Raw genomic sequence first — 24072 nt, forward strand, 5'->3', positions numbered from 1 at the left:
TTCTTTCAAACAATAGAAACCAACCCACACATGCCTGTTAATGAGGCTGCAGGTTGCAACAATTCTCTTAGGGAGCAGGACAATTGTGCGACTTTTCTGTGTAATTATGATTTCTTCATTTTTAGCGCGTGGCAAAAAACAATACTCTTGGCTCAGATTTTCTATCAACCTGAGACTAAAAGCAAATATTGAGAATCCTTTAGAGCAGTGGTTATTTTCTGTCAAAATGTTTTCACGAACCCCCGATTTGAAATACTTTTGAAAAACTGATAACATCTATTTATTTATCTGTACTGTACAGACTGAACTTGAAACAAAAAACAAAACAAACAAAATTAGAAAATAAAAATTTGTGTTATATATCCATCCATCCGTCTTCTTCCGCTTATCCGAGGTCGGGTCGCAGTGGCAGCAGCCTAAGCAGGGAGGCCCAGACTTCTGTCTCCCCGGCAACTTCGTCCAGCTCCTCCCGGCGGATCCCGAAGCGTTCCCAGGCCAGTTGGGAGACATAGTCTCTCCAACAAGTCCTGAGCCTTCCCCGAGGCCTTCTACCGGTCGGACGTGCGCTGAACACCTCCCTAGGGAGGCGTCCGAGATGCGTCCTGACCAGATACCCAAGCCACTGGCTCATCTCAATGCGGAGGAGTAGCGGTTCTAATCCGACTCTCTCCCGGATGACAGTGCTTCTCACCTTATTTCTAAGGGACAGCCCAGCCACCCTATGGAAAAAAACTAATTTCGGCCAGAACCTCTGAATAGACCATACCAGGGAGGTTGAGGAGTGTGATTCCATGATAGTTGGAACACACCCTCCGGTTTTAAAAAGGGGGAACACCACCCCGGTCTGCCAATCCAGAGGTACTTCCCCCGATGTACATGCGATGCTGCAGAGCATCCAGAGTCTTAAGGAACTCCGGGCGGATCTTATCCACCCCCTGGGCCCTGCCACTGAGGAGCTTTTTGACAACTTCAGCAACCTCAGCCCCAGAGATAGGAGAGCCCACCGTGGAGTCCCCAGGCTCTGCTTCCTCGTAGGAAGAAGTGTCGGTGGGATTGAGGAGGTCTTCGAAGTATTCTTTCCACCGATCCACAACATCTCCAGTCGAGGTCAGCAGCACACTATCCCCACCCTACACGGTGCTGACTGTGCACTGCTTCCCCCTCCTGAGACGCCGGATGGTGGTCCAGAACCTCTTAGAAGTTGTTCATCATGGCTTCTCCGAACTCCTCCCATGTCCGAGTTTTTGCCACAGCGACTGCCAGAGCCGCAGACTGCTTGGCCTGCCGATACCTCTCAGCTGCTTCCGGAGTTCCATGAGCCAAAAAGGCCCGATAGGACTCGTTCAGCTTGACGGCATCCCTCATCACTGGTGTCCACCAATGGGTTCTGGGATTACCGCCATGACAGGCCTCAACCACCTTACGGCCACAGCTCCGATCAGCTGCCTTTACAATGGAGGCACGGAACATGGTCCATTTGGACTCAATGTCCGTCATCTCCTTCGGAACATGGTGGAAGTTCTCCCGGAGGTGGGAGTTGGAACTCCTTCTGACAGGGGACTCTGCCAGTCATTCCCAGCAGATCCTCACAATACGTTTGGGTCTGCCAGGTCTGACCAGCATCCTCCCCCACCATCGGTGCCAATTTACCACCAGGTGGTGATCGGTTGACAGCTCTGCCCATCTCTTCACCCGAGTGTCCAAAACGTATGGCCGCAAGTCCGATGATACGACCACAAAGTCAATCATGGAAGTGCAGCCTAGGTTGTCCTGGTGCCAAGTGCACATGTGGACACCCTTATGCTTGAACATAGTGTTTGTTATCGACAATCTGTGACGAGAACAGAAGTCAAATAACAAAGCACCGCTTGGGTTCAGCTCAGGGGGGCCGTTCCTTCCAATCACGCCCCTCTAGGTCTCACTGTCTCTGCCAGCGTGAGTGTTTAAGTCCCCCAGCAGACCCCGGTGACGTGTGCCCAGGCAAGGGATAACGTAGTCCAACGGTTTGTTTCATCATAGGGGTCTATTGAGCCACTCTTTGTCTGGTCCCTCACCTCATACCTGTTTGTCATGGGTGACCCTACCAGGGGAATAAAACCCCCCCGACAACTTGCCGTAGCTCCTAGGATCATTGGACAGGCAAACTCCTCCACCACGATAAGGTGGTAGCTCAGGGAGGAAGTGTTACTTATGTTGTGAATATATTTAAAATGTAATTTAAAATTTATTTATAATGTTATTTCTAAATATTATAAAAATATTAGAAAATAAATGGAAAATCCCTGTAATGTGCTACAATAGTTTTCTGGCCTTGTGGGTCATTTTTATTACATTGGATTCAGTATTCACGTTTCCTTTTTCTTTAAAAAAAAAAAACAAAAAAACAATAAAATAAAAAAATAGGCTTTTTTTGCAGAAAACATAACTCATGCACCTTAAGTCGGTACTTTATAAGTATGTGATAGTAAAGCATAAAATGTACAGCGTATCTGTACAGTGTGACGTCATTTCAAGATGCCGGAAGCGCACCACATGGCAGCACGGTAATAGCGCTAGCCTGACGACCAGGCTAAAGGCTACACCGTGACTCCCATTCCATCTGTTCAGGGTTGACCTTACATTATCATTCATTTGTGGTGAGGAGCTCTACTACTTTATTTTATTCTTTAAATGTGTTTAACTCTTTCACTACCAAATACAGTATGTATTTATACGTTTTTATAATCCCGAACCCCCGAAGTGCATTTTATTAAGAGCTCGGCCGCGATCAAGTGAAGGGTTAATCAGTGAAGTGAGAGAGCATGGACGAGTGTAACGTGCAGAAGGTAGCGCATTGTAGGGGAATTTTAACGCATGCACAAGCACATATGCGTGCACACACATAGTTTAGTGCCAAATGTGAAAATTGTAAATGGTTAATGATGTTATATTCGTAAATAAATTGTTATTTTGATGTAAAACAACCCTTTTTTGTATTTTTTATGTTGGTATAGTTGTTGAGATATTTTGGCTGTCACAAAAGCAAAAAATATTTGTGTCAAAGTGAATGTTATGCTTGAAATAAATCTTTTCACAAAAACCTGGGTTTCTCCCTCTTCTAGTCGGGAACTGATATTTTCCTGAAACTTACCTATGTTCTACTGAATACTAAAGAACGGAAAAAGGTAGAAACAAACTTTTTTTTCCTGATGAAAGATGGGAGTCTAATCTTTCTGTTGGTAGGTTCCATGTTTACATAGCCATAGAACACAATGTTCTGTTGCCTTGAAAGGTCAGTCAAAATCATCTAAAATGTCAGGTTGTTGTCGGCCCCGCCTCAATGAGATGGGGTGCAAACAAGCGTGATTGTGACTAGAAGTCATGTAAAATCAGAGCAGAAATGCCGCTTACAATCGGCGTTCTCACATGTGGCAATCGTTCAAATATGTATTTCGGAAGCGCAATTACTAAAGTAGTCCAACAGAACGGGGGAAAAAGTTCAGGAAACAACCAAAAAACTTGGCTAACCCTGTTGCTCTCGTCCAGTGGAGCCGAGTACGGACACACCAGTTCACAGTGAGCAACAGCAAGCACAATTTATACTAAAATGAAAGTTCAAACATTGCTGGAACTCGAAAATGTGAAATGCAGAAATAATTGCCATCTGGAAGAATGTCCAGCAATACTCCGCGTAGAAGTGTGGCCAGGTCCGCGGTTTCGAGCAGCCCGGAAACACTGTGTGAAATTCGGCTGAAACTTGGTTATGGAGCTCAGACTTTGCAAAACAGTGCAGTGAAACGATGAAGGACACATACAGAAAGGTATGCATTCAGACTGATGTGGCGTAAGAACGCAAACAGACATATTAGAAGCATTATTTGCATGATGTCTGACGCTGAAGATAAGCTTTCACTGCTTTTCGATCGTCTTGTTTTCAACTGTTGTATGTCTTCATGCATCACACCGTGTACTCTCACACAATTGGAGCAAATAATTTCAATGACATGCACTGTTATTTGCGTTAATCTCCAAAGCACCGCACAAACATATTGAGTGTTTATGTGGCCGTAGCTTATGCTCTCTGCAAGTGACGCAAACTGCCACTGTCACGTGGTTGAAACGCAGCATAGCATTTTGCTCAGGTGTGTCCAAACATTTTCCACCGAGGGCCGCGTACTGAAAATCAAAGGATGCGGGGGGCCAATTTCTCAAATTTTTATATATTTTGTAATTTTGTAACAAGGCTAAAAAACACTTTATATATATTTAAAGACAAAGCTTTGTTTTATTTTTTATTTGTATGAACAGCTTCTGCTCTTTACTTTTTGCCTTTTTGCTCTTTTTTGCCCATTTTTGCTGGGGTTTTTTTGGTTTTTGTTTAAATTTATTCAATGTTCCGTGGGCCAATAAAAAAATGTAAAAAAAAAAAAAAAAAAAGCTGCAGCTGCAAATAGCCCCCAGGCCTCACTTTGAACACCCCTGATTTCGCTTGTCAGTTTCCATCGTAGTGAACAACGGCAATTGAAGAGGGAAGGGGAGGTTTTTGGAGCTGTATTTAATCTAACCATCACAAAAGTCCCTTGTATTGCAAATGCTCATCTGAAATCTGAGGAGAACGTCAACGTCAAGCTAGCAGCAGGATATGGGAGGGGGAGGAGCGAGTTGGCGTAGTGCTCAGTAACACATGAATGCGGCAGCATAATCCAGGCGTTTATTTGTGCCAAAAATAGATCTTTTCACGGGCATCTTGTTTTTAAATTCTTATATAATTAGCTTTTTAAAAATCTTTTTTTGTTTGTGTATAAATCCATAAAACTCCTTTTTATGTTAAACAAATGTAACTTTTCTTCCCCTCTGCAGTCATGTCCATGTTTGTGTCTTCCAGGTGTTGACGTGTCCCAACGCTTCCTTCACTGACTTGGCAGAAATTGTGTCCCGCATTGAGCCTGTCAAACCTGCCTTGGTGGACGGTAAAACGACAGACACAGACAACCCTCTTTAACAATATTAGGCTGGCATCTTAGCAAGTGCGACTCCAGTACACACATGCATGCATACTGATACCATATCACCATCTTCTTTCTTCCTTCCTGTGCCGGAATCATTCATTCACTTCTCACTTCTTGCATGTGACATTTACTTTTTACAGTGGAACCTGTCTTGTTTTAGGTCAACTTTCAACACTTTTAACCCTCACACAAGTGTGAAAAGAAGTGAACCAGCGTTAGCCAAGTGTAGAATCCATGATGCTCGTCCGTTATACAGTATGATGTTTGGTGAAGAATGCCGTAATATGAAGCTGAGGGCAGATGCGCGCTCCATGTGTATCTCTTTCTTTCTTCATGGCTACGCAAGTGTAAAAAGAAGTGAAGCTCTCTTAACTCATTCAATACCAAAGACGCCCAAATGTCTGATCCCAGCAACGTATTTAAGCGTCTACTTTTTTTATTTTTTTTTGCTTAAGAGGCAAAAAGAGATGATGACGCATCTGTCCACTACTCCACTAATGCATGTCACTTGTATTGCACTTTTCCACCTCCAGGGCACTCAAAGCGCTCTCATCTTTCTTTTGGTAGGTTGCATGTTTATATAGAACACAATATTCTGTGGCGGTTGAATGATCAGTTAAAATTGTCTAAAATGGATGCTACTGAAGGGGTTGTCTTTTGAAAAAGGGCTGAGATTGAATGAGTTAAAAGTGTTTGACTTGATAGATTCCACTATAGTTAAAGCAGGGGTGTCCAAAGTGTGGCCCAGGGGCCATTTGTGGGCCCGCGATGCATTAAAAGTATTTTACGAGAATAATGTTGTAATATTAAGAGGAAAAATAAAACCATTTTAGTAGCATAAAGTTGAAATATGAAAGAAAAAAGATTTGTTTTTTATATTATGAGAAACAAAGAAGCCAATAATAAAGTTGGAATTTTTGAATATTAGGTTGCAGAAGTTATAATGTTATGAGAATAAAGTCAAAATATTATGGGAATTAAGTCATACTTTTGAGAAGGAAAAAAGTTGAAATTGTCGGGGGGAAAAAACAGCAGCAGAAATTTAAATGACATTTGGATACCCTTGCTTTAAAGCAAAAACAATAAGTGATGTTTTTGGTTTATGCTTGGAAAGGTGTGCACGTGTATTCATGTACAGTCATATGAAAACATGAGGACCCCCCATGGTTTATGTATTTGTGCAAGTCAAACCTCCTCCTCCTGAACCGCTGCACACAAATAATGTGTCGAAACGTGCCTGTGCTATTATTTTTCACACAAACACACCACACGGTGGCCCTCTTATGAAACCGCATAAGTCTGACTTGGAATTTGTCACACAGCTCCTACAAAACATCCACTGTAACTGTGGGGTGTTGAACCGAATCGCTACGAAACTTGGGGGGACTGACAAGCACGTGTGTCAGATTTGAACAAGATTGGTTGAAAAACATGGCTGCCATCAAACAAAATGTCTTAGCAACTATTTGTCTAATGATGATAAAACTTTGATGCATGTATGCATTTTGGCCACAACCCATAGGTGGCGCCAGTCAAAAAGCTATGACCCCCATAGGGTGTCCTCATTTTTTCACATGGTTGTTATGTTCCTGTCTTCTTCCTTCACATTCTACCTGCTAGCCTCCAACTCCACATCACACAATGTCCTTTTGTCCTCCCATTCCTCCCCGTCAGAGGAGTCAGACAACCACACTGACTATGACGAGGAGGCGGTGGAGAGCGCTCTATCTGACCTGGAGCTATACGCTCACTATGGAGAGCACACTGAAGGGGAGGAGACGGCAGACACGGTGCGGGCCTCCGGTCGTACGGGCGGGTGATCTCTTTCAAACACATGCACTTTTTGTCTTTTACTCACTTTTTCACTGTTTGGTACATTTCACCCTCAGTACTTCTGTGGTTTATTTGAATTACTGTAAGACAGCATCAATAGTTGCTATACTACTACTACTACTTATTGTAGTGGTAGTAGTTGTTGTTCTAATATGGATAATCAAATAATGGCAAAATTTGAACCCCTTAAATTTTTTTACTAAAGTAAGGTGCGTCTAAAAAAGGTGGGGTTGAGAACAATGCATTTTCAGTGTCATTACATTTTCTTTTTTTTTCACACAAAAAAACCCCAATAAGAACACATTGACAGTTACGGTGGTGTGAAAAAAGTGTTTGCCCCCTTCCTAATTTCTTAGTTTTGATGATCCCCAAGACCTTTGGGAACATACTCTGTGGTCGAACAAGACAAAAGTTGAACTTTTGGAAGGTGTGTGTCCCATTACATCTGGTGTAAAAGTAACAGTGCATTTCAGAAAAAGAACCAACAGTAAAAGATGGTGGTGGTAGTGTGACGGTCTGGGGCTGTTTTGCTGCTTCACGGCCTGGAAGACGTGCTGTGATAAATGGAAGCATGAATTCTGCTGAAGTAGAATGTCGGCCACCTGCTGGTGACCTCAAGCTGAAACCAACTTGGGTTCTGCAGCAGGACAATGATCCAAAACACACCAGCAAGTCCACCTCTGAATGGATGAAGACTTTGGAGTGGCCTAGTCCAAGTCCTGACTTGAATCCCATTGAGATGCTGTGGCATGACCTTAAAAAGGCGCTTCATGCTGGAAAAGCCTCCAATGTGGTTGAATGACAACAATTCTGCAAAGATGAGTGGGCCAAAATTCCTCCCCAGCGCTGTAAGAGACTCATTGCAAGTTATCACAAACGCTTGACTGCAGTTGTTGCTGCTAAGGGGGGCCAACCAGTTATTAGGTTTAGGGGGCAATCACTTTTTCACACAGGGCCATGTAGTTTGGGATTTTTTTTTTCTCCCTAAATAGTAAGTTTCATTTAAAAACTGCATTTTGCGTTCAGTTGTGTTGTCATTGACTAATATTTAAATTTGTTTGATCTGAAACATTTAAGTTTGACAAACATGCAAAAAAAAAAAAAAAAGAAATCAGGAAGGAGGCACTTTTTCACACCGCTGTGTATATATATTACAAAATCATTTTATTACTGACTATTTTACTTTACACTTAATCATCATATTGGTATAGTGTTACTTAATATTTGACAGTATTTTCATTTTTTTCATATTCATATGTGTGATTTTTTTTTAACAATAAAAAAAAATAACAGGTTTTCTTCATAATCCCAAATTCCCTTAATATTGCAACTTTGTTAGAATTATTAGAGTAAACGACAGGACTATTTAAATTCTGTCTTTTTCAAGACCTATTATTATACTTTATAATTATTATGTTGGTATAGTATTATTAATTACGTGTATTTTTTATTGTTCATTATTGAAAATATTAGAATTATTGGCGTGAATTACATGACCATTTTATTTCTGACTTTTTCCAGATGCACTATTATATTTTGTTTAATCATCATATTGGTATGATATTTAATTCTGGTATTTCTTTTTCATATTCATATGATTTAAAATAATAATAATTTCACTTTATGCTTATAGTATTACAGCTTTATTCAAAATATTATGATAACTGTTGGCATAAAGTACAATACCACCTTTATTTTTTCCTTTTTCTGAAATATTGAACTTTTATTTTTGTATGTAACTGTCGTATTGATTTATTCTTATTTTCAATATTCTGTCTTACATTTTTCTCTTTTCATGTTATTCATTTAAAAATAAGTAATTATTTATCTTTAAAAAGTCCATTGTTGTAATATTATACATATTTTTAGCAATACATGTTTTTGAGGAAAAACAACTTTATTACCAACATTAACATTAAGAATTTTGCTCATAGTATTACCACTATTTTCCTAGCACCATCCCTTTATTTTTGAAATTTTACAGCTTTTTTTTTTACAGCTACAGAGACCATATTTATTTAAAATATGTATTTATCATTGCATTTATTTAAATATTTATATTTCGATTAGTTATTTGTTATTTAAATATAAATAGTTCAATTATGATTTATTATGTAATTTATTGAAATATGTATATACATATTCTTGCTAAAATATTAACATAAATATTCAATGATTGTTTGTCTATATGTGCCCTGCGACTGGCTGGCAACCAGTCCAGGGTGTACACCGCCTCTTGCCCGAAGTCAGCTGGGATAGGCTCCAGCATACCCCCGCGACCCTAATTAGAATAAGCGGCAGAAAATGAATGAATGGATGGATGTTTGGAAGAGTTAGGGAGTTTATTCATTTGAATTAAAGCAGAGAGGAGCGTCGTCTGGTGACAAAAACGTTTTAATGAGCTTCCCTCTAATCCTCAGGATGAAGAACTGGATGATAGAAGCGGTCGCCGCCGCAACCACGCACTCTCGGAACATCAACAACATTCACTGAACAACTCCACAAATCATGAAGTACTTTCCAAGCCGTCCAGCAAGTGATGGAGGACGTCTACTTTTGCAGGAAGCGTTAAGCACCTCCATCTATACCACATGACTCTAACCTGTTACCTTCACCAAGATGCACCTGCTGATCGTCAGTAAGTGCAGGTGCACCACTGCCATCATCATTATCACCATTTCTCATATTGAGACTATAGTTGGATCGCACCAGAAGAAGGAGAAGGAATTGCAACCGCAAGGTAATCTACAGGAAGGAGTATTAATCAGTGCCACACTGGAAAATGTTCTTTATTCTTGCAGTGTGTCCCTAAGGCTGCTTCGTACATTTATTTGAAAATAACACACAAAAAAGAATCTATGCAGAATTTGCTATGATTTTGTGCCATACGTAGTTTGTTTATCAGAGAATTCAGAAAAAAAGAACAAACAGAGCCTAAATGTGTTGTCCTCGTTATAAGCGCCTTGCTGGCTCACTGTTGCCTCTTGAGGAACAAAGTGGAATTACTAGCGCGTACGAAGTTGCTACCTTTTCAGTCCTTACCGCCTTGACTAATTGTCACTTCAACAATGTTACTGTTTCGATGTACACGACTGTCTTTAGCGTTTCCGTGCTGTGCAGGAGATGGCAAAAGTTACCCAAGAACCATGCAGGAGAACACGGGTAGCACCTGTGTAAAAGTAGTTGCATGGGCACCGTCACTCCACAGATGCACTTCAACGCAAACGTTCATTCATTCGCTGATATTTACTGACTGATGGTCCTTCCTGGAGGACTATTTTATAACAAAGCATTTACTTGATCACTAGCATTACTATTTACTGTGAATGTAGAGATATGGCATTAATCATCCTCACCTCAACATATATCACTCATTAAAATAGCTGATTATTAATTGTATTGTCATTTTTTGTAAAGTTTTGATGATACAGGTAATTATTCATTTTTTTATTGGGGATATTTGGACAATATGAGTAATAGGGCCACATCGAAAAAAGAAAAATCTGAGATTTTGAGAATAAAGTCGTAAATATGAGAGAATAAAGTTGTACATTTACTAGAAAAAAGTAGTAAATTTCTGACTGTATTGTCGGAAATTTACGAAAAAGTCACATTTAGGAAAATAAAGTTGTACATTTTACGAGAAAAAGTCGTAAATTTACGAGAAAAAAGTCATCCACTTCCGAGAATAAAGTTGTATATTTACGAGGGAGTCGTAAATTTACGAGAATAGAGTCATAAATTTACGAGAATAAAGTCGTACATTTACGAGAATAAAGTTGTACATTTACAAGAGAGTCGTAAATTTACGAGAATAGAGTCATAAATTTACGAGAATAAAGTCGTACATTTACGAGAATAAAGTTGTACATTTCTGAGAGAGTCGTAAATTTATGAGAATAGTCGTACATTTACGAGAGAGTCGTAAATTTATGAGAATAAAGTCGTACATTTACGACTAAAAAAGTTGTACATATACGAGAAAAGTCTGAATATTACCTTTGCTCAAGGCCAAAGGTCAGATAAGTCCCCGCTTTTCATAGCTGTCTCAGGCAGTGCCTGTTACAACAGAGTATTAAAATCTGAGATTTCGAGAATAAAGTGGTAAATTTCAGAGATTTTTTTTTTTTTTCGAACTTTATGTTACAGGCATTGCCTGAGACGGTTATGAAAAGGGGGGGCTTATGTGACCTTTGGCCTTGAGCATGTGGAGGCGGCGGGTAAGGAAGGCGGAAGTGAGAAGGGCTAGCCATGCTAATCTGTTTGTGCTTCACTGCTCTGTTTTGCGCCACGTTATAAATAAAAGCTTGCCTGAAACAAGAGGTTCTTCCTGACAGAAGAGCTGTGCTCTATTTTCCCTGACACTTGTGACACCATGACACCTAATATTACCACTTTATTCTCGTAGATGTAGGACTTTTTTTCTTGTAAATTTACAACTTTATTCTCGTAAATTTACGACTTTATTCTCGAAATCTTCGATTTTTTTTTTCCCATGTGGTCCTAATAAATAGTCATAGGACAAAAATATGGGGACACCCAGCTGTAATAAGACAGACAGTGCGCCCTACAGGGGGCGCTATGACATCTTCCACTCCTTTGGGAAGACTTGCTACAAGATTTGGTTAAATGAACTGGATAGGGGGTGTGTGTCTGTACGTTTTCAAATACAGTATGTCAAATCATGTTTTCCTTTTCATCTCCATACGGCCATAATGGGCCTTAATAGTGGCATTCCTGTGCCCAGAGCCTTATCCAAGTGCAGTAGAACCTCTAAAGTAGAACTTGAACCGTTCCGGGATGCTTGTTGACCTCTCCATTTCCCTTGTATTTTTGTTTTATTTTGTTTTGTTTTGCTTTTTGTTTGGTCACGCAAGTGTACAAATAAGCCTACCACTGTAAAATGTCATTACGAACAAGCGCTCAATTTTAACTTGAATGACAAAGCAGTTGCATCGTAGCCTTCTTAAAGGAAAAGTGCACTTTTTGGGGGAATTTTGCCCATCATCCGCAATCCTATGTGAGACATGAACACACATGTCTTTCTCTTTTCTGTGCGTTCTAAAGATATAAAAACAGATAAAAAAAAAAGAGGCAGCTAATTAATGCATGTAATGGGACACACCTATGCTGCCTGCGAAGCCCGCTATTAAAACACCTCCAACAAGGTTTCATGGTTTTATATCCATGCTGTGAGCATGTAGTAAGAGGCACATTCATAATAACATGTAATACTTCCAGTATTTTCATGTATTTTGATCATTTTAAGCATTAGTGGAACTTCCTTCCTAGGCGCATTGATTTCACATAGCAACATAGAAAGGAACGCTAGACCTAGCGTTAACTTTGCCAAACTCAAAAACCAAAACGCAGCAGCATTGGCGGCAGCTCCAACATGTAGTGTTACCTTTCGCTGGTGGCGGGCGTGTGTGGTGAAGCTAGCCAGCTAGTAACTAGCTGGTGTGGTGTGGCGAGGTGTCACTATGCCAGTGATGGAGTTCTTTGGCGTAACAATGTCAATAACCATAATAATAACAATGTCGCTGCAGCTTGGTTAATATGCAGGTTATATTATATGTACATGGAGCATTGTTGGCGCTTTTTAGAGGTTTTATCAGAAGGCTTTATAGGCAGAATACTGTAGGTGCGTCCCATTACTTGCATTCTTACCTGCCTCTTTTTATGTTTTTACAGCTTAAGAACGCACAGAAATGAGAAAGTCGTGAGGATTGTGTGTGATGGACACAATTATAAAAAAAGCATTTTTCCTTTAATTATTGCACAAGTGTAAAAACAAGTGAACCACTGTAAACATAAAAGATGCCTTAACTTTGGTGGGAAGCTGGAATGTGTAACGCTACGAAATCATCATTAATAATAATCATAAAACCTCAGTTCAGGGGAGTCCAAAGGTTTTTCCAGCGAGGGCCACGTAGTGAAAAATGCGACTTTGCCACTTTGATGCGTTGTAAAGCAACACATGTAGATATGCAAAAGGGTTGTATTTATTTCAAGAAAATACTGCATCTCAGCTTTGTCATATAGGTGAAAATGCATATTATTAGTATCAACTTCATCCTTTTTTCTCATTTTTTGCCAGTTTTTAAAATGTTCCAAATATTTTAACTTTCTTCTTTAAATAGTCTCCGTAAAATTTATTCTCGTAAAATTATGACTTTTTCTTGTTAGATATTTTTTTTCTCTGTTAATGTTTTGACTTTATTAATTTAAATTACTGCAGATTTTTTTTCTTTTTTTACTTTTTTTTTTTTTTTTTAGATTAAATTATATCTTTAGAGTGTGCCATGGGCGATTAAAAAAAAACAGCTGCGGGCTGGAAATGGTCATACAATGGTCATATATAACAATATGTAATAATTGATTTTATATTTAGTTGATTTAATTTCTCTTTAGGAGTTCTGAAGTGCAGAATCAAGAGGACCGCATGCAACTAGCTCCAATTTCCTTTTTTTGAAACCAAATAAATATTAAAACACCACCGCCAGGTAGCATAAATCACCAATAGTGGTTTCAAAGAAAAGATGAACAGAAAAAATGTTGATATTTTTGTAAATTACAAATTGCACTGCAAAAACATTGTCGGAAAGTTTCATTCAGCGTAAATAAAATAACTGGCTTGCAGTCATGTTGTCGTTACGACAGATAACTATCACTAGCTGACAACAAACTTAATTAGTGTGCGCGCGTGTGTGTGTGTGTGCGCGCGCGTGTGCGTGTTATGTCAGCGTACTCAAAGCAGGAAGAGGCGGGACATAAAGCTAGCAGTACATTTGAATGTTGGCGCCCTCTAGGCACCATACAGTACCTTTTAATAAAGTGCGGCCCGGGGACCGTTTGCTAACCGCTGCTATTTTTTTATTGGCCCGCTACACATTCTAAAAATATAATTCAGCAAGAAAACTACAAAAAAAATACAGCTATAATTGAAAAATCTGCAGTAATTTTATTGGGATAAAGTAAAAATATTAAAACTAAGAAGTACTCTAATAAGAACAGTCGTAATTTTATGAGAATAAAATAATAGGAAAAACTATGTTGTTTTAGTAGCATAAAGATTACATTTTAAAGAAACAATACATTATTTTTTTTACAAGTCGTAATATTATGAGAAACAAAGCAACAAATGTCGTCATGTGTATTAAATTAGGTTGCAGAAAAAGTTGTAATGTTATGAAAATAAAGTGAAAATATTATGGAAATAAAGTCAGAATTGTGAAAGGAAAATTTACAAGAAGAAAGTTTAAGTAGTTGGAAAATAAAACAAAATAAAACAGAAGAAATGTGGGGGAAAAGCTGTAACTTTACAGGAATAAAGTCAAAATATCAGGAGAAAAACGTTGCATTCTAAAAACAAAAAAGCCGCAATTTTTACGAGAATAAACTTGTAATATTAAGAGGAAAAATAATGTAATTTTATTAGCAGATAGTTTAATAGAGTTTATTAGAGAAAAAATTTCATTTTTTAAAAGTTGGAATGATATGAGGAAAAAAAATGTCTAAAAATCTAAATATGGGTATAAATTCATTAAATTATGAAGGGAAATTTTACAAAAATTATTGAAGAAGAAAGTAGAAATATTTGGCAAATAAAAAAAAACAATGGCAAAAAATGAGAAAAAAAGACTGCAGTTGATACTAATAATATCCGTAGGTTTTTCACAAAGCTGAGATTAAATATATATATATATATAAATATATGTGTGTGTGTGTATATACGTATATATATGTATATGTATGTATATATATATATATATGTGTGTGTGTGTGTGTGTGTGTGTATATATGTACATGTGTGTATATATATATGTATATATTTTTTTTTCTATATATATATATATATATATATATATATATATATATGTGTGTGTGTGTATATGTGTGTGTATATATAACTTTTTAACATATCTACATTGTTGCTTTTAGCAACGTGCAGCCCCGTTTCCCGTCGTCGAGTGAACAATCCACTCTCATTTGTCCGTTTACGCATTTCACCGGGAAGCGTTGCCAAACAGGAGCCGTTACCGGCAGAAGCTCCGTCTTCTCCTTGCCGCTATCACGAGGCGGTTACTCTTCCTGTCCCTCACTCCATGTGTGGCGGAGAAATGGGATGACGAGTACATGCACCGTTGCACACCTTTCTTGAGGCTGCTCCTTCTTTTTTGTGTAAAATTGAGCAAAACAAAAAGCCAAAGAAAATGCTAAACACTGCACAGTCGGGCCTTTGGTCTTTTGAATTCCCAACCCTACGACCTATGGGAGACTTTAGAGGTTCCACTGTCGAAGCAGTCAGCGCTCGTGTTGGCTAAGTGAATTGTGTTTTCTCCCTTTTGGGGCATTTCCAAAAACAAAGCACAAAGGATTGATGCTGTCTGTTGCAGACGCCCTGACTGCTTTACAGCTCGTTTTTTAAACGCTGATGGATGAGATGCTGATGCGATGTTTGGACCCATGCCAGGTGGCACTAACAAACACACACACACACACACACACACACACACGAGTGCTCAATGATATGCCTTCGCACCATGGCTTTAATGACTTCAGCGTATGTGTGTATTCCTTATGTTATTTCGTCATCAGGTGCTAGTAATAAACCACTATTGTGCTCTCATTTCCTCTATTTTCCTTATGGTAAGTAAATGCATTAAATGACTATAAGCATGACTTTGAAGTTTGCACAAAAACAATTGCGACATCTCCAACCTCATTTTCATTCTAAATCTAATCTTGTCACATGTTTTATTGCCTCCAAAAACAACACAAAAATTACTTTTTTTAAGTACAAAAAAACCCAATAAAAAAGTAATGTCAATAATGGTAAATAAAAAAAAAAAGATTGAATTAAGAGAACTAGAAAAGCACAATGAGATTGCAGACCATATTGCGAATCACACCAAAATGATAACCCTACATTTTTTGGATCAGTCTTTGATATTTTGTAGAACAGGTTGGAAACTTGTCCTGTATTTTTTTTCCCCCCAAGTGCTCCGACCAATTTTTGGTGGAGTTATATGCACAAATGTCGAAAATCGTCCATATCTTGCAATGTAAAAGAATCCTTTCTTTTTTTAAATCCTGCATCCAGACTGTGGTCCGGATCACCCCCAACAATTTCTGAAAAGATAAACGCCGGCAAAAACAACCTGCGCACTTTCGCTTGGCGGGGGTAATATGAAGTTTGGCTTTGAAGTTTGTACAATTTAGACATTTCCTCTCATTGTTGCTCAAAATCTAATCTTGTCACTTTTTTGTTGTCTCCAAAAAACACAGCAATTACTCTTTTTTTTTAAGTACATAAAAAAAACAGTTAAAAACTAGAAAAGCACTCTGAGAGTGCAGAGCGCCGTAGCTCCCCCCATATTGTGTTTTACACCATAAATATTAGTCCTACATGTATTTTATCTACATATTTAGATTCTTTGACCATGAAAACATACCATGGAAGGGTTTGAATGACTGAAAGAATGTTAACATGCTGACATTAGCATGGTAACACCTAGCATAATAGCGCTATGTGTTTGATTAAGTGCCTACCTCTGAAAATGCTAAAAATGTTAGTATAATTATGTTCGGGTGCCAGTATGCTAACACCTGGCATGATAGCGCTAAGAGTCTGTTTAAGTTCATATTCATGAAAATTGCAAAAAATGGTAGTATGCTCGTGTTAGCATGCTAACACCCATTTTATTTAATATGTTAAATAAAAAGGTTAAGAGAATGAGAGGTCTGGCTTTGACGTTTGCACAATTTAGACATTTCCTACGTCATTGTTGCTCAAAGACTAAACTTGTCACTTTATTGTCTCCAATAAAACACAAAAATTACTTTTTTTGTATGAAGAAAAAACAGTAGTAAAAAAAAAAGTAAATGATTGAATTAGGAGAATGAAATGCCTGACTTTGAAGTTTGTCCAAAAATTGTTTTTGACATTTCCTACATTTTTGTTGCTCAAAATCTAACCTTGTCACATTGTTTTATTGTCTAAAATATATATATATATATATATATATATATTGTACAAAGAAAAAACAGTTAAAAACTAGAAAAGCACTCAGAGAGCGCAGACCTCTGCCAAGCACCATAGTTCCCCCGATATTGTGATTTACACAATAAATATTAGTCCTACATTTATTTTATCAACATATTTAGATTCTTTGACCATGAAAACATACCATGGAAGGTTTTGAATTACTTAAAGAATGCTACCATACTAATTTTAGCATGCTAACGCCTAGCATAATAGCGCTAAGCATCTGCTTAAGTTCATATTCATGAAAATTGCAAAAAATGGTAGTATGCTCATGTTAGCATGTTAGCAATGTTAACATGCTAATGTCAGCATGCTAACACCCATTTTATTTAACATGTTAAATAAAAATGTAGAGTTAAGAGAATGAGAAGTCTGGCTTTGACCTTTGTGCAATTTAGACATTTCCTACGTCATTGTTAATCAAAGTCTCAAAGTTTGTCTCCAAAAAAACACAAAAATTACATTTTTTGTACGATGAAAAAGCAGTAAAAGAAAAAAAGGAACTAATTGTGAGAATGACAAACCTGACTTTGAAGTTTGTACAATTTACACATTTCCTACCTCATTGTCGCTCAAAATCTAATCTAATCTAATCTAATCACTTTTTTTTAATTGTCCCCCCAAAAAAACACAATTTTTGTTTTTAATACAAGGAAATTTATATTTTTTATGTAACATAAATAGAAATAAATGATGAATAAAAGGATAGAGTGACATAAATAAATGTTTTGATTTCCAAAAGAAACCCCCACAAAATTATTTGATTTCTTATTTTATTTTTAATACAAAGAAAAAAAAATTTAAGCAACAAAAAAGCAACAAATAATAATAAATGATGAAAAAAAGATTAAATGAAGAGAATAAGAAGCCTAAATAAAACAATCTAGACATCCGTTGTTGCTCAAAATCTCATCTTGTCACATTTGTTTTAATTGTCCCCCCCAAAAAACACAATTTTTATTTTTAACACAAAGAAATTAATATTTTTAGAATAGAAATAAATGATGAATAAAAGAATAGACTGAACATAATGATAAATAAATAATAATGAGAAAATAAGAGAATGACAAGTTTGGCTTTGAAGTTTGTACAAAAATAATTTCAACATCTCCCGCCTCATTGTTGATTTTTTTTTTTATTGTCTCCAAAAAACCCACAAAAATTACTTTTTCGAGTATAAAAAAACTGGTTCTGAAACAAATTGGGCTTTTTTTGTTGTTTTTATTTCATACAGGCGGTCTTTGCAAACAAACGCGCTCCCATAAATTCCTTAAAAACGTAATTCTGGTCTGCAAACGAGATTCGCTGGATTCTTCGAGACAAGAATGCAGGTACACTGACGAGGAACAACATCGCTTATTAGTTCATGTTTTACGCTTCATTATGTCTCCCAAGTGACAGCGCGCCAAAGAAAAGGAAAGCCATCACCATGACACGCCCAACAGTATTGGCTGCTCTTTTGGTCAGGACTGCTCCGCTGTTGTGACGATCATTAACTCATTCGATCCCAACAACGTATATATACGTCTTTTACATTTTTTGCGTGACAGGCAGAAAGAGGTGACGTTGCAACTCCCCACTAATGGATTTCCCTTCAGAGCAATTTTATGCCATAAAAAACGACCACAAGGTGGCAGAAGTGCATTTGATAAAAACTCAGCAGAGATCATGTGAATGGAAAAATCACACATGACAGGAAGGAGGAAGTGAGAGAGCGTGGAGGAGTGTAGCGTCCAGAAGGTTACGCATTGTGGGAAATTATAACGCCTGCGCACGCGTGCACACGCCTGAATGCTAGAGGGGTCATGGATTCTGTGCACTGTTACAAGGACATCTGGGAAGAGAAGAGGAGGGTATTTCAGGCTCAAGAGGTAAAAAGTCTTTATTTACTTTTATGTATTTGTGTTTCACTTGAACAGCAGGTGTCAGTGGCGGGGAGGGGGGGGGGTCTTCATGGTTGGTTGTTTATTCCATAAAAACACAATAATGGATCCCACACCAAGTATTATTAATCCACTCTAATGAGTTTTTTCAATCTTCCTTCCTTCCTTCCCCAGGGCAAAGCATCAGCCAATTAATGAGCACAGGAGAGGGAATGTAGGCCGCTGAGGATTGAGAGAGGCGGAAGACCTCCGTCCATATATCACCAAGAAGCAGCAGAATGCCAAATGTTAAGAAAAAAAAAAGGAAAAGATGCCAGGAAATGAGTCTTGACAGTGAACAGGAGGTGTCACATTAGCGGCATGTTGGTGGACAAGGACGCCGCTCTGCAGTGAATTAGATGAGTTTGTGATTTATGAAACGCGTACAAATAACACCCTGGATCCCTTTCTGCACCCCCCGCAGCCTGCCATCCTTCTCCCCCTGCTGCTCTTGCTGCCTGCAGGCCTTGTGAGGAATGGGGACAAAAAGGACTTAAACAGGTAAGTGGGTCACACAGTAGTAGAATGCAAGTGCACAAATAACATGGCGAAGAAAGCAGTGGAACGTTGCAGATTGACACTGCGCTAAATACAGAATAATCATCTCCTTGGAATGGGAATAAAAATACCGTGACCCCCGTGTGGGAGTGGAGGTCCGTTGTTCTGTTTTTAGCGGAACATGGGAGGTCGACATGGAAACACAGCAGCTTGTTTCAGTCCTCCTGCGGCAGCCTAATAATAATAATATTGACAGGGAGCACCTCGCTGTCTAAAAGACGCGTCACTGGTGGAGCTAAAAGGAGCCTTCACAGTGTTCATACTCGTGGAACCTCGTGACGTGACAGTATCTCCCTTCTCTCAATGTCCTCTATAGATAGAACATTGACATTAAAGAATCTTCAATGATGTATTTTTACGGTGAGTGTTTAAAACACACTTCTACACGGCTGATAAGAGGCTCTGTTGGTCCTGAATTCTACACTCATCCCTCCTTTATCGCCAGTAATCAGTTCCAGACCCGACCGTGATAAGTGAATTTCCGCAAAGTAGGATTTCTTATTTAAAAATTGAATATTTTTGTAGTTAGAGCATAGAAAACCTGTTTCCAACCTTCTAAATATGCTTTAACATTATTAGAGCCCTCTAGACATGGAATAACACCCCTATAGTCACCTTTACACTCCTATTACCCAATATAGTAGACATAATCATAGAAAATAAGGCATATAAGACATATAAAACCTGTTTACCACCTTCTAAATACAATTTTTAGCATTATTAGAGCCCTCTAGACATGGAATAACACCCCTTTAGTCACCTTTACACTCCTATTACACAATATAGTAGACATAATAAGAGACCAAATACAAATTGACGGAGTGGGCATTGAAAGGGTGAACGAAAAAAAAATTCTTGGGATCATAATAAATGGAAAAATGAGCTGGAAATCTCACATTAAAAATGTATAACATAAGGTGGCAAGAAATACTTCTATATTGAATAAAGCAAAATTTATTCTTGGTAAAAAAAAAAAAAATCACTCCGTTCTCTTTACTGCTCTGTGGTATTAACATATTTAACTTATTGTGTAGAGATATGGGGTAATAACTATAAAAACAATCTTCACTCACTAAATGTACTACAAAAAAGATCAGTGAGGATAATTCATAAGAGAACATACAAATCCCTTATTTTTAAAATCACAAATATTAAAATTCGCTTATACACTCCTGATCAAAATTGTAAGACCAGTTGAAAATTTGCTAGAATTTGCATTTTGCACATTTGGATCTTAATGAGGTTTTAAGTAGAGCTACAATATGCAAAAACAAGAAGGGGGAGTGAGACAAAAAGCACTTTGAAAAGTAATTTATTGAAAACAACAATTAAACTGAAATAATCTGTTTATCAACTGATCAAAAGTTTAAGACCACAGGCTATAAAAGCCAAAATCTGCTCAAAATTTTCATTTTCTGTCAGGCATTCACACTGTCATGCCCTCCTGATGGCTAAAGCTAAGAAGCTTTCTCTTTTTAAATTGTGGAGCAGCATAAGCAAGGCCTCTGGCAGCGTGCCATTGCTGCTGAGGTTGGGTGCAGTAAATCAGTCATTCTACATTTTTTGAAAGATCCTGAGCATTATGGAACAAAAAAGTCAAGTGGTAGACCCAAAAAAATCACAGTTCTGCTGAGTCAGAGGATCCAATAGGCTGTCCATCAAGACACAGGGCGGTCTTCCACCCAAATTAAGACGGTGCCGCCTGCAGCGCAATAACCATCAGACGGCATCTGCAGAAAAAGGTTTTAAAAAACAAAAAACTAATTCAAAGACCTCGTCTCCTTCAACGCCACAAAACTGCCCGTTTACACTTTGCCAGGGAGCATCAAACATGGGACATTGAAAGGTGGAAAAAAGTTTTATTCTCTGATGAGAAAAAATGTAACCTTGACGGTCCAGATGGCTTCCAACGTTCCTGGCATGACAAGGAGATCCCACCTGAGATGTTTTCTACCCGGCACAGTGGAGGCGGGTCCATCATGATCTGGGGTGTTTTTTCATTCAGTGGAACACTGGAGCTTCAGGTGGTGCAGGGTCGTCAAACGGTGGCTGCTTACGTGCAGATGTTGCAGCGGGCATCCCTCATGACTGAGGGCCCTGGTCTGTGTGGTAACAGCTGGGTTCTTCAACAGGACAACGCTGCAGTTCACAATGCTTGCTTGACCAAGGACTTCTTCAGGGAGAATAACATCACTCTTTTGGACCATCCTGCATGTTCCCCTCATTTAAATCCCATAGAGAACATTTGGGGATGGATTGCAAGGGAAGTTTATAAAAATGGCCATCAGTTCCAGACAGTTGATGCCCTTGGTGAAGCCATCTTCACCACTTGGAGCAATGTTCCCACTAGCCTCCTGGAAACACTCGCATCAAGCATGCCCAAAGCCATTTTTGAAGTGATGAACAAGAACGGTGGAGCTCCTCATTACTGAGTCCTACTGAGAACATTTTTTGTTCTGGTTTGGAGAGTTTTTTGTTATTTTTTGAGCGATGGTCTTAAACTTTTGATCAGCTGATAAACAGCCTATTTCAGTTTAATTGTTGTTTTCAATAAATTACTTTTCAAAGTGTTTTTTGTCTCACTCCCCCTTCTTGTTTTTGCATATTGTAGCTCTACTTAAACCTCATTAAGATTCAAATGTGCAAAATGCAAATTCTAGCAATTTTTCGACTGGTCTTAAGATTTTGATCAGGAGTGTATCGTTAATTTTCAAACAGCAAAAATAATGCATAAAGCTAACAATAAGCTATTACCCAAAGATGTCATACAATACTTTTCTACAAGAGAGGAAAAATATGATCTTAGGGAAAAACAAAACTTGAAACACTTAATAGAAGCCGCCTGTTCAGTTTGAGGTTGTATTGATGCCCCCTGGCCCGCACTTTAGACACCCTTGCTCTATAGAGCATGGGTCATGTTGTGACCAGTCCATGTAATGCACATTCATTGTGTTTTTGCTGGGTTTTGTGGATGTAAATTAGCTGGAAACCAACCGACATAAGCTCTCTGACTTCCTCGTGGTGCCCTTGAGCAGCAGTTCATCACGTCTTGCCTGGAAGACGCTTCTGCCTGATGATGCACTTGGCTTTACGAGCCAAGACTCCGGCAAAGTGTGTGTTTGTTTTCAGTAAACCCACACCCCAACGGAGCCCCAAATGTGATTCATCTTGCAGCCTGCAGGAGGACAGCCAGCCAGGTCCGCCGGCCGGCGACGTCGCAGCCGCGCTGGTTCATTCATCCACTGTGTAGTAGTAAGTATTAGATATATATTCCCTTGTGCCGGCACTGCAGAATCTGCTAACACTGCAGTAAAGACACTAGGGACCGCAAAACAAAATATAGCCCAAATGATCCACACATAGGATGGTTTTGTTGCTGTTTTTTCGTGCGTTAGGTGCACGTTGAAATGTGTGGGGGCAATTATGGAGAGAAACACAAATAGCGTAAAGGCTTCAATTAACACCTCTAGTCAATTAACCGCCAGGCCGTGCTCCAACCTCCGGTGTCTCTGATTAGCACCGGGGCACACAAATACTGTGCTTAACAGCTGTGGCTGTAGGCAACTTCCTGATGTACTTTTTAAGTAACTCCTCTAGATGGCAGTAGCTGCATTTGAATTACCAGGAGTGGTCAGCTGCATAATTATTCTTTCTATTGTGTTTATAATATATAATCATATAATATTGAATATGTTCATCATATGTGATAGATAGATATAGATACTTTATTTATCTCCAAGAGGAAGTCACGTTTCCAGCACCTCTGCAGAGGCGTCCCAATAAACGTAATCACTTTAAAAAAATTATATATATAATACTATGTCATCGTTATGTGTTAATTATGTAAATATTGATTAGTAATTAAATATGAGGGGGAAAATGATGGAATTCAGTTAAAATTTTACAAACTTAAAATATTAAGCACAGGCATAAACAATATTTAATTAAATGAATATATAATACGTTGGTAATATATATGTCTTATGTATTATCAATTAAATATGTGGGGAAAATGGTGGAGTTCATTTAAAATTTTTACTTTTTAAAAACAATTTTTATTTACGGACTTAAAATATTGAGCACAGGCATATTACATTAAAAAAAACAATATAATATACAATATGTTAGTAATAAACAGTATCAACCAGTCCAGGGTGTACCCCGCCTGTCGGCCAAAGTCAGCTGGGATAGGCTCCAGCATGGCCCCGCACCCCTAATGAGGAGAAGCGGTATAGAAAATGGATGGCTGGATGAATACAGTATATAATATTATGTAATTATGTCCTACTTTTTAAAAATGTATGGGGTCACTGCCCCATACAGTAGAAACATACAGAGAGAACAAAATCAAGCAAAATGTCAGACACCTTGAGAAAATGTGTTTAAAAGTAAATAAAACAAGTTCATTTATGCACATTTATTTGTTTAGCAAAATTAATTCCTGGCTTTTGTCACAACAGCGCCATCCGTTGGACACAATGGGGCACTGCCCCACTCATGCCCTGAACATGATCTGATGCGGTCCAAGTCCCATCTCACCGATTCCCACCCTTCTGTCAGCTCACTTAACGTTCCTTCTCTCCATCAAGCTGCACCCGTAACGCCTGTCGTCCTCCTCGCTTGGCTAAGCTTCACGGCGGGAATTACGTGGCGTGGACGACGACGGCGGATGTGAGGGGGAAGGGAAATGAGAAGCGGCGAGGTCTGCTGCAGTAGCAAG

The 24072-nt window shown here is 38.6% G+C and overlaps 1 protein-coding gene across 3 annotated transcripts in view; it reads left to right on the forward strand.

Annotated features, from left to right (window-relative positions):
* pnpla7a (patatin-like phospholipase domain containing 7a) overlaps positions 1 to 15442 on the forward strand; it is a 54322-nt gene extending 38880 nt beyond the window's left edge. For 2 of the 3 annotated variants that reach the window (XM_054756936.1, XM_054756937.1), the window contains 3 exons: positions 4865 to 4949; positions 6663 to 6778; positions 9242 to 15442. In XM_054756936.1, coding sequence (XP_054612911.1) covers positions 4865 to 4949; positions 6663 to 6778; positions 9242 to 9361 — 321 coding nt within the window. In that variant the 3' untranslated portion in view covers positions 9362 to 15442. The remainder of the gene's footprint in view (positions 1 to 4864; positions 4950 to 6662; positions 6779 to 9241) is intronic. The other variant, XM_054756938.1, reaches the window with a different exon arrangement.
* The last annotated feature ends 8630 nt before the right edge of the window (positions 15443 to 24072 follow it).

The sequence above is a fragment of the Dunckerocampus dactyliophorus genome, chromosome 17 (genome assembly GCF_027744805.1).
Source record: "Dunckerocampus dactyliophorus isolate RoL2022-P2 chromosome 17, RoL_Ddac_1.1, whole genome shotgun sequence".
Classification (NCBI taxonomy): domain Eukaryota; kingdom Metazoa; phylum Chordata; class Actinopteri; order Syngnathiformes; family Syngnathidae; genus Dunckerocampus; species Dunckerocampus dactyliophorus.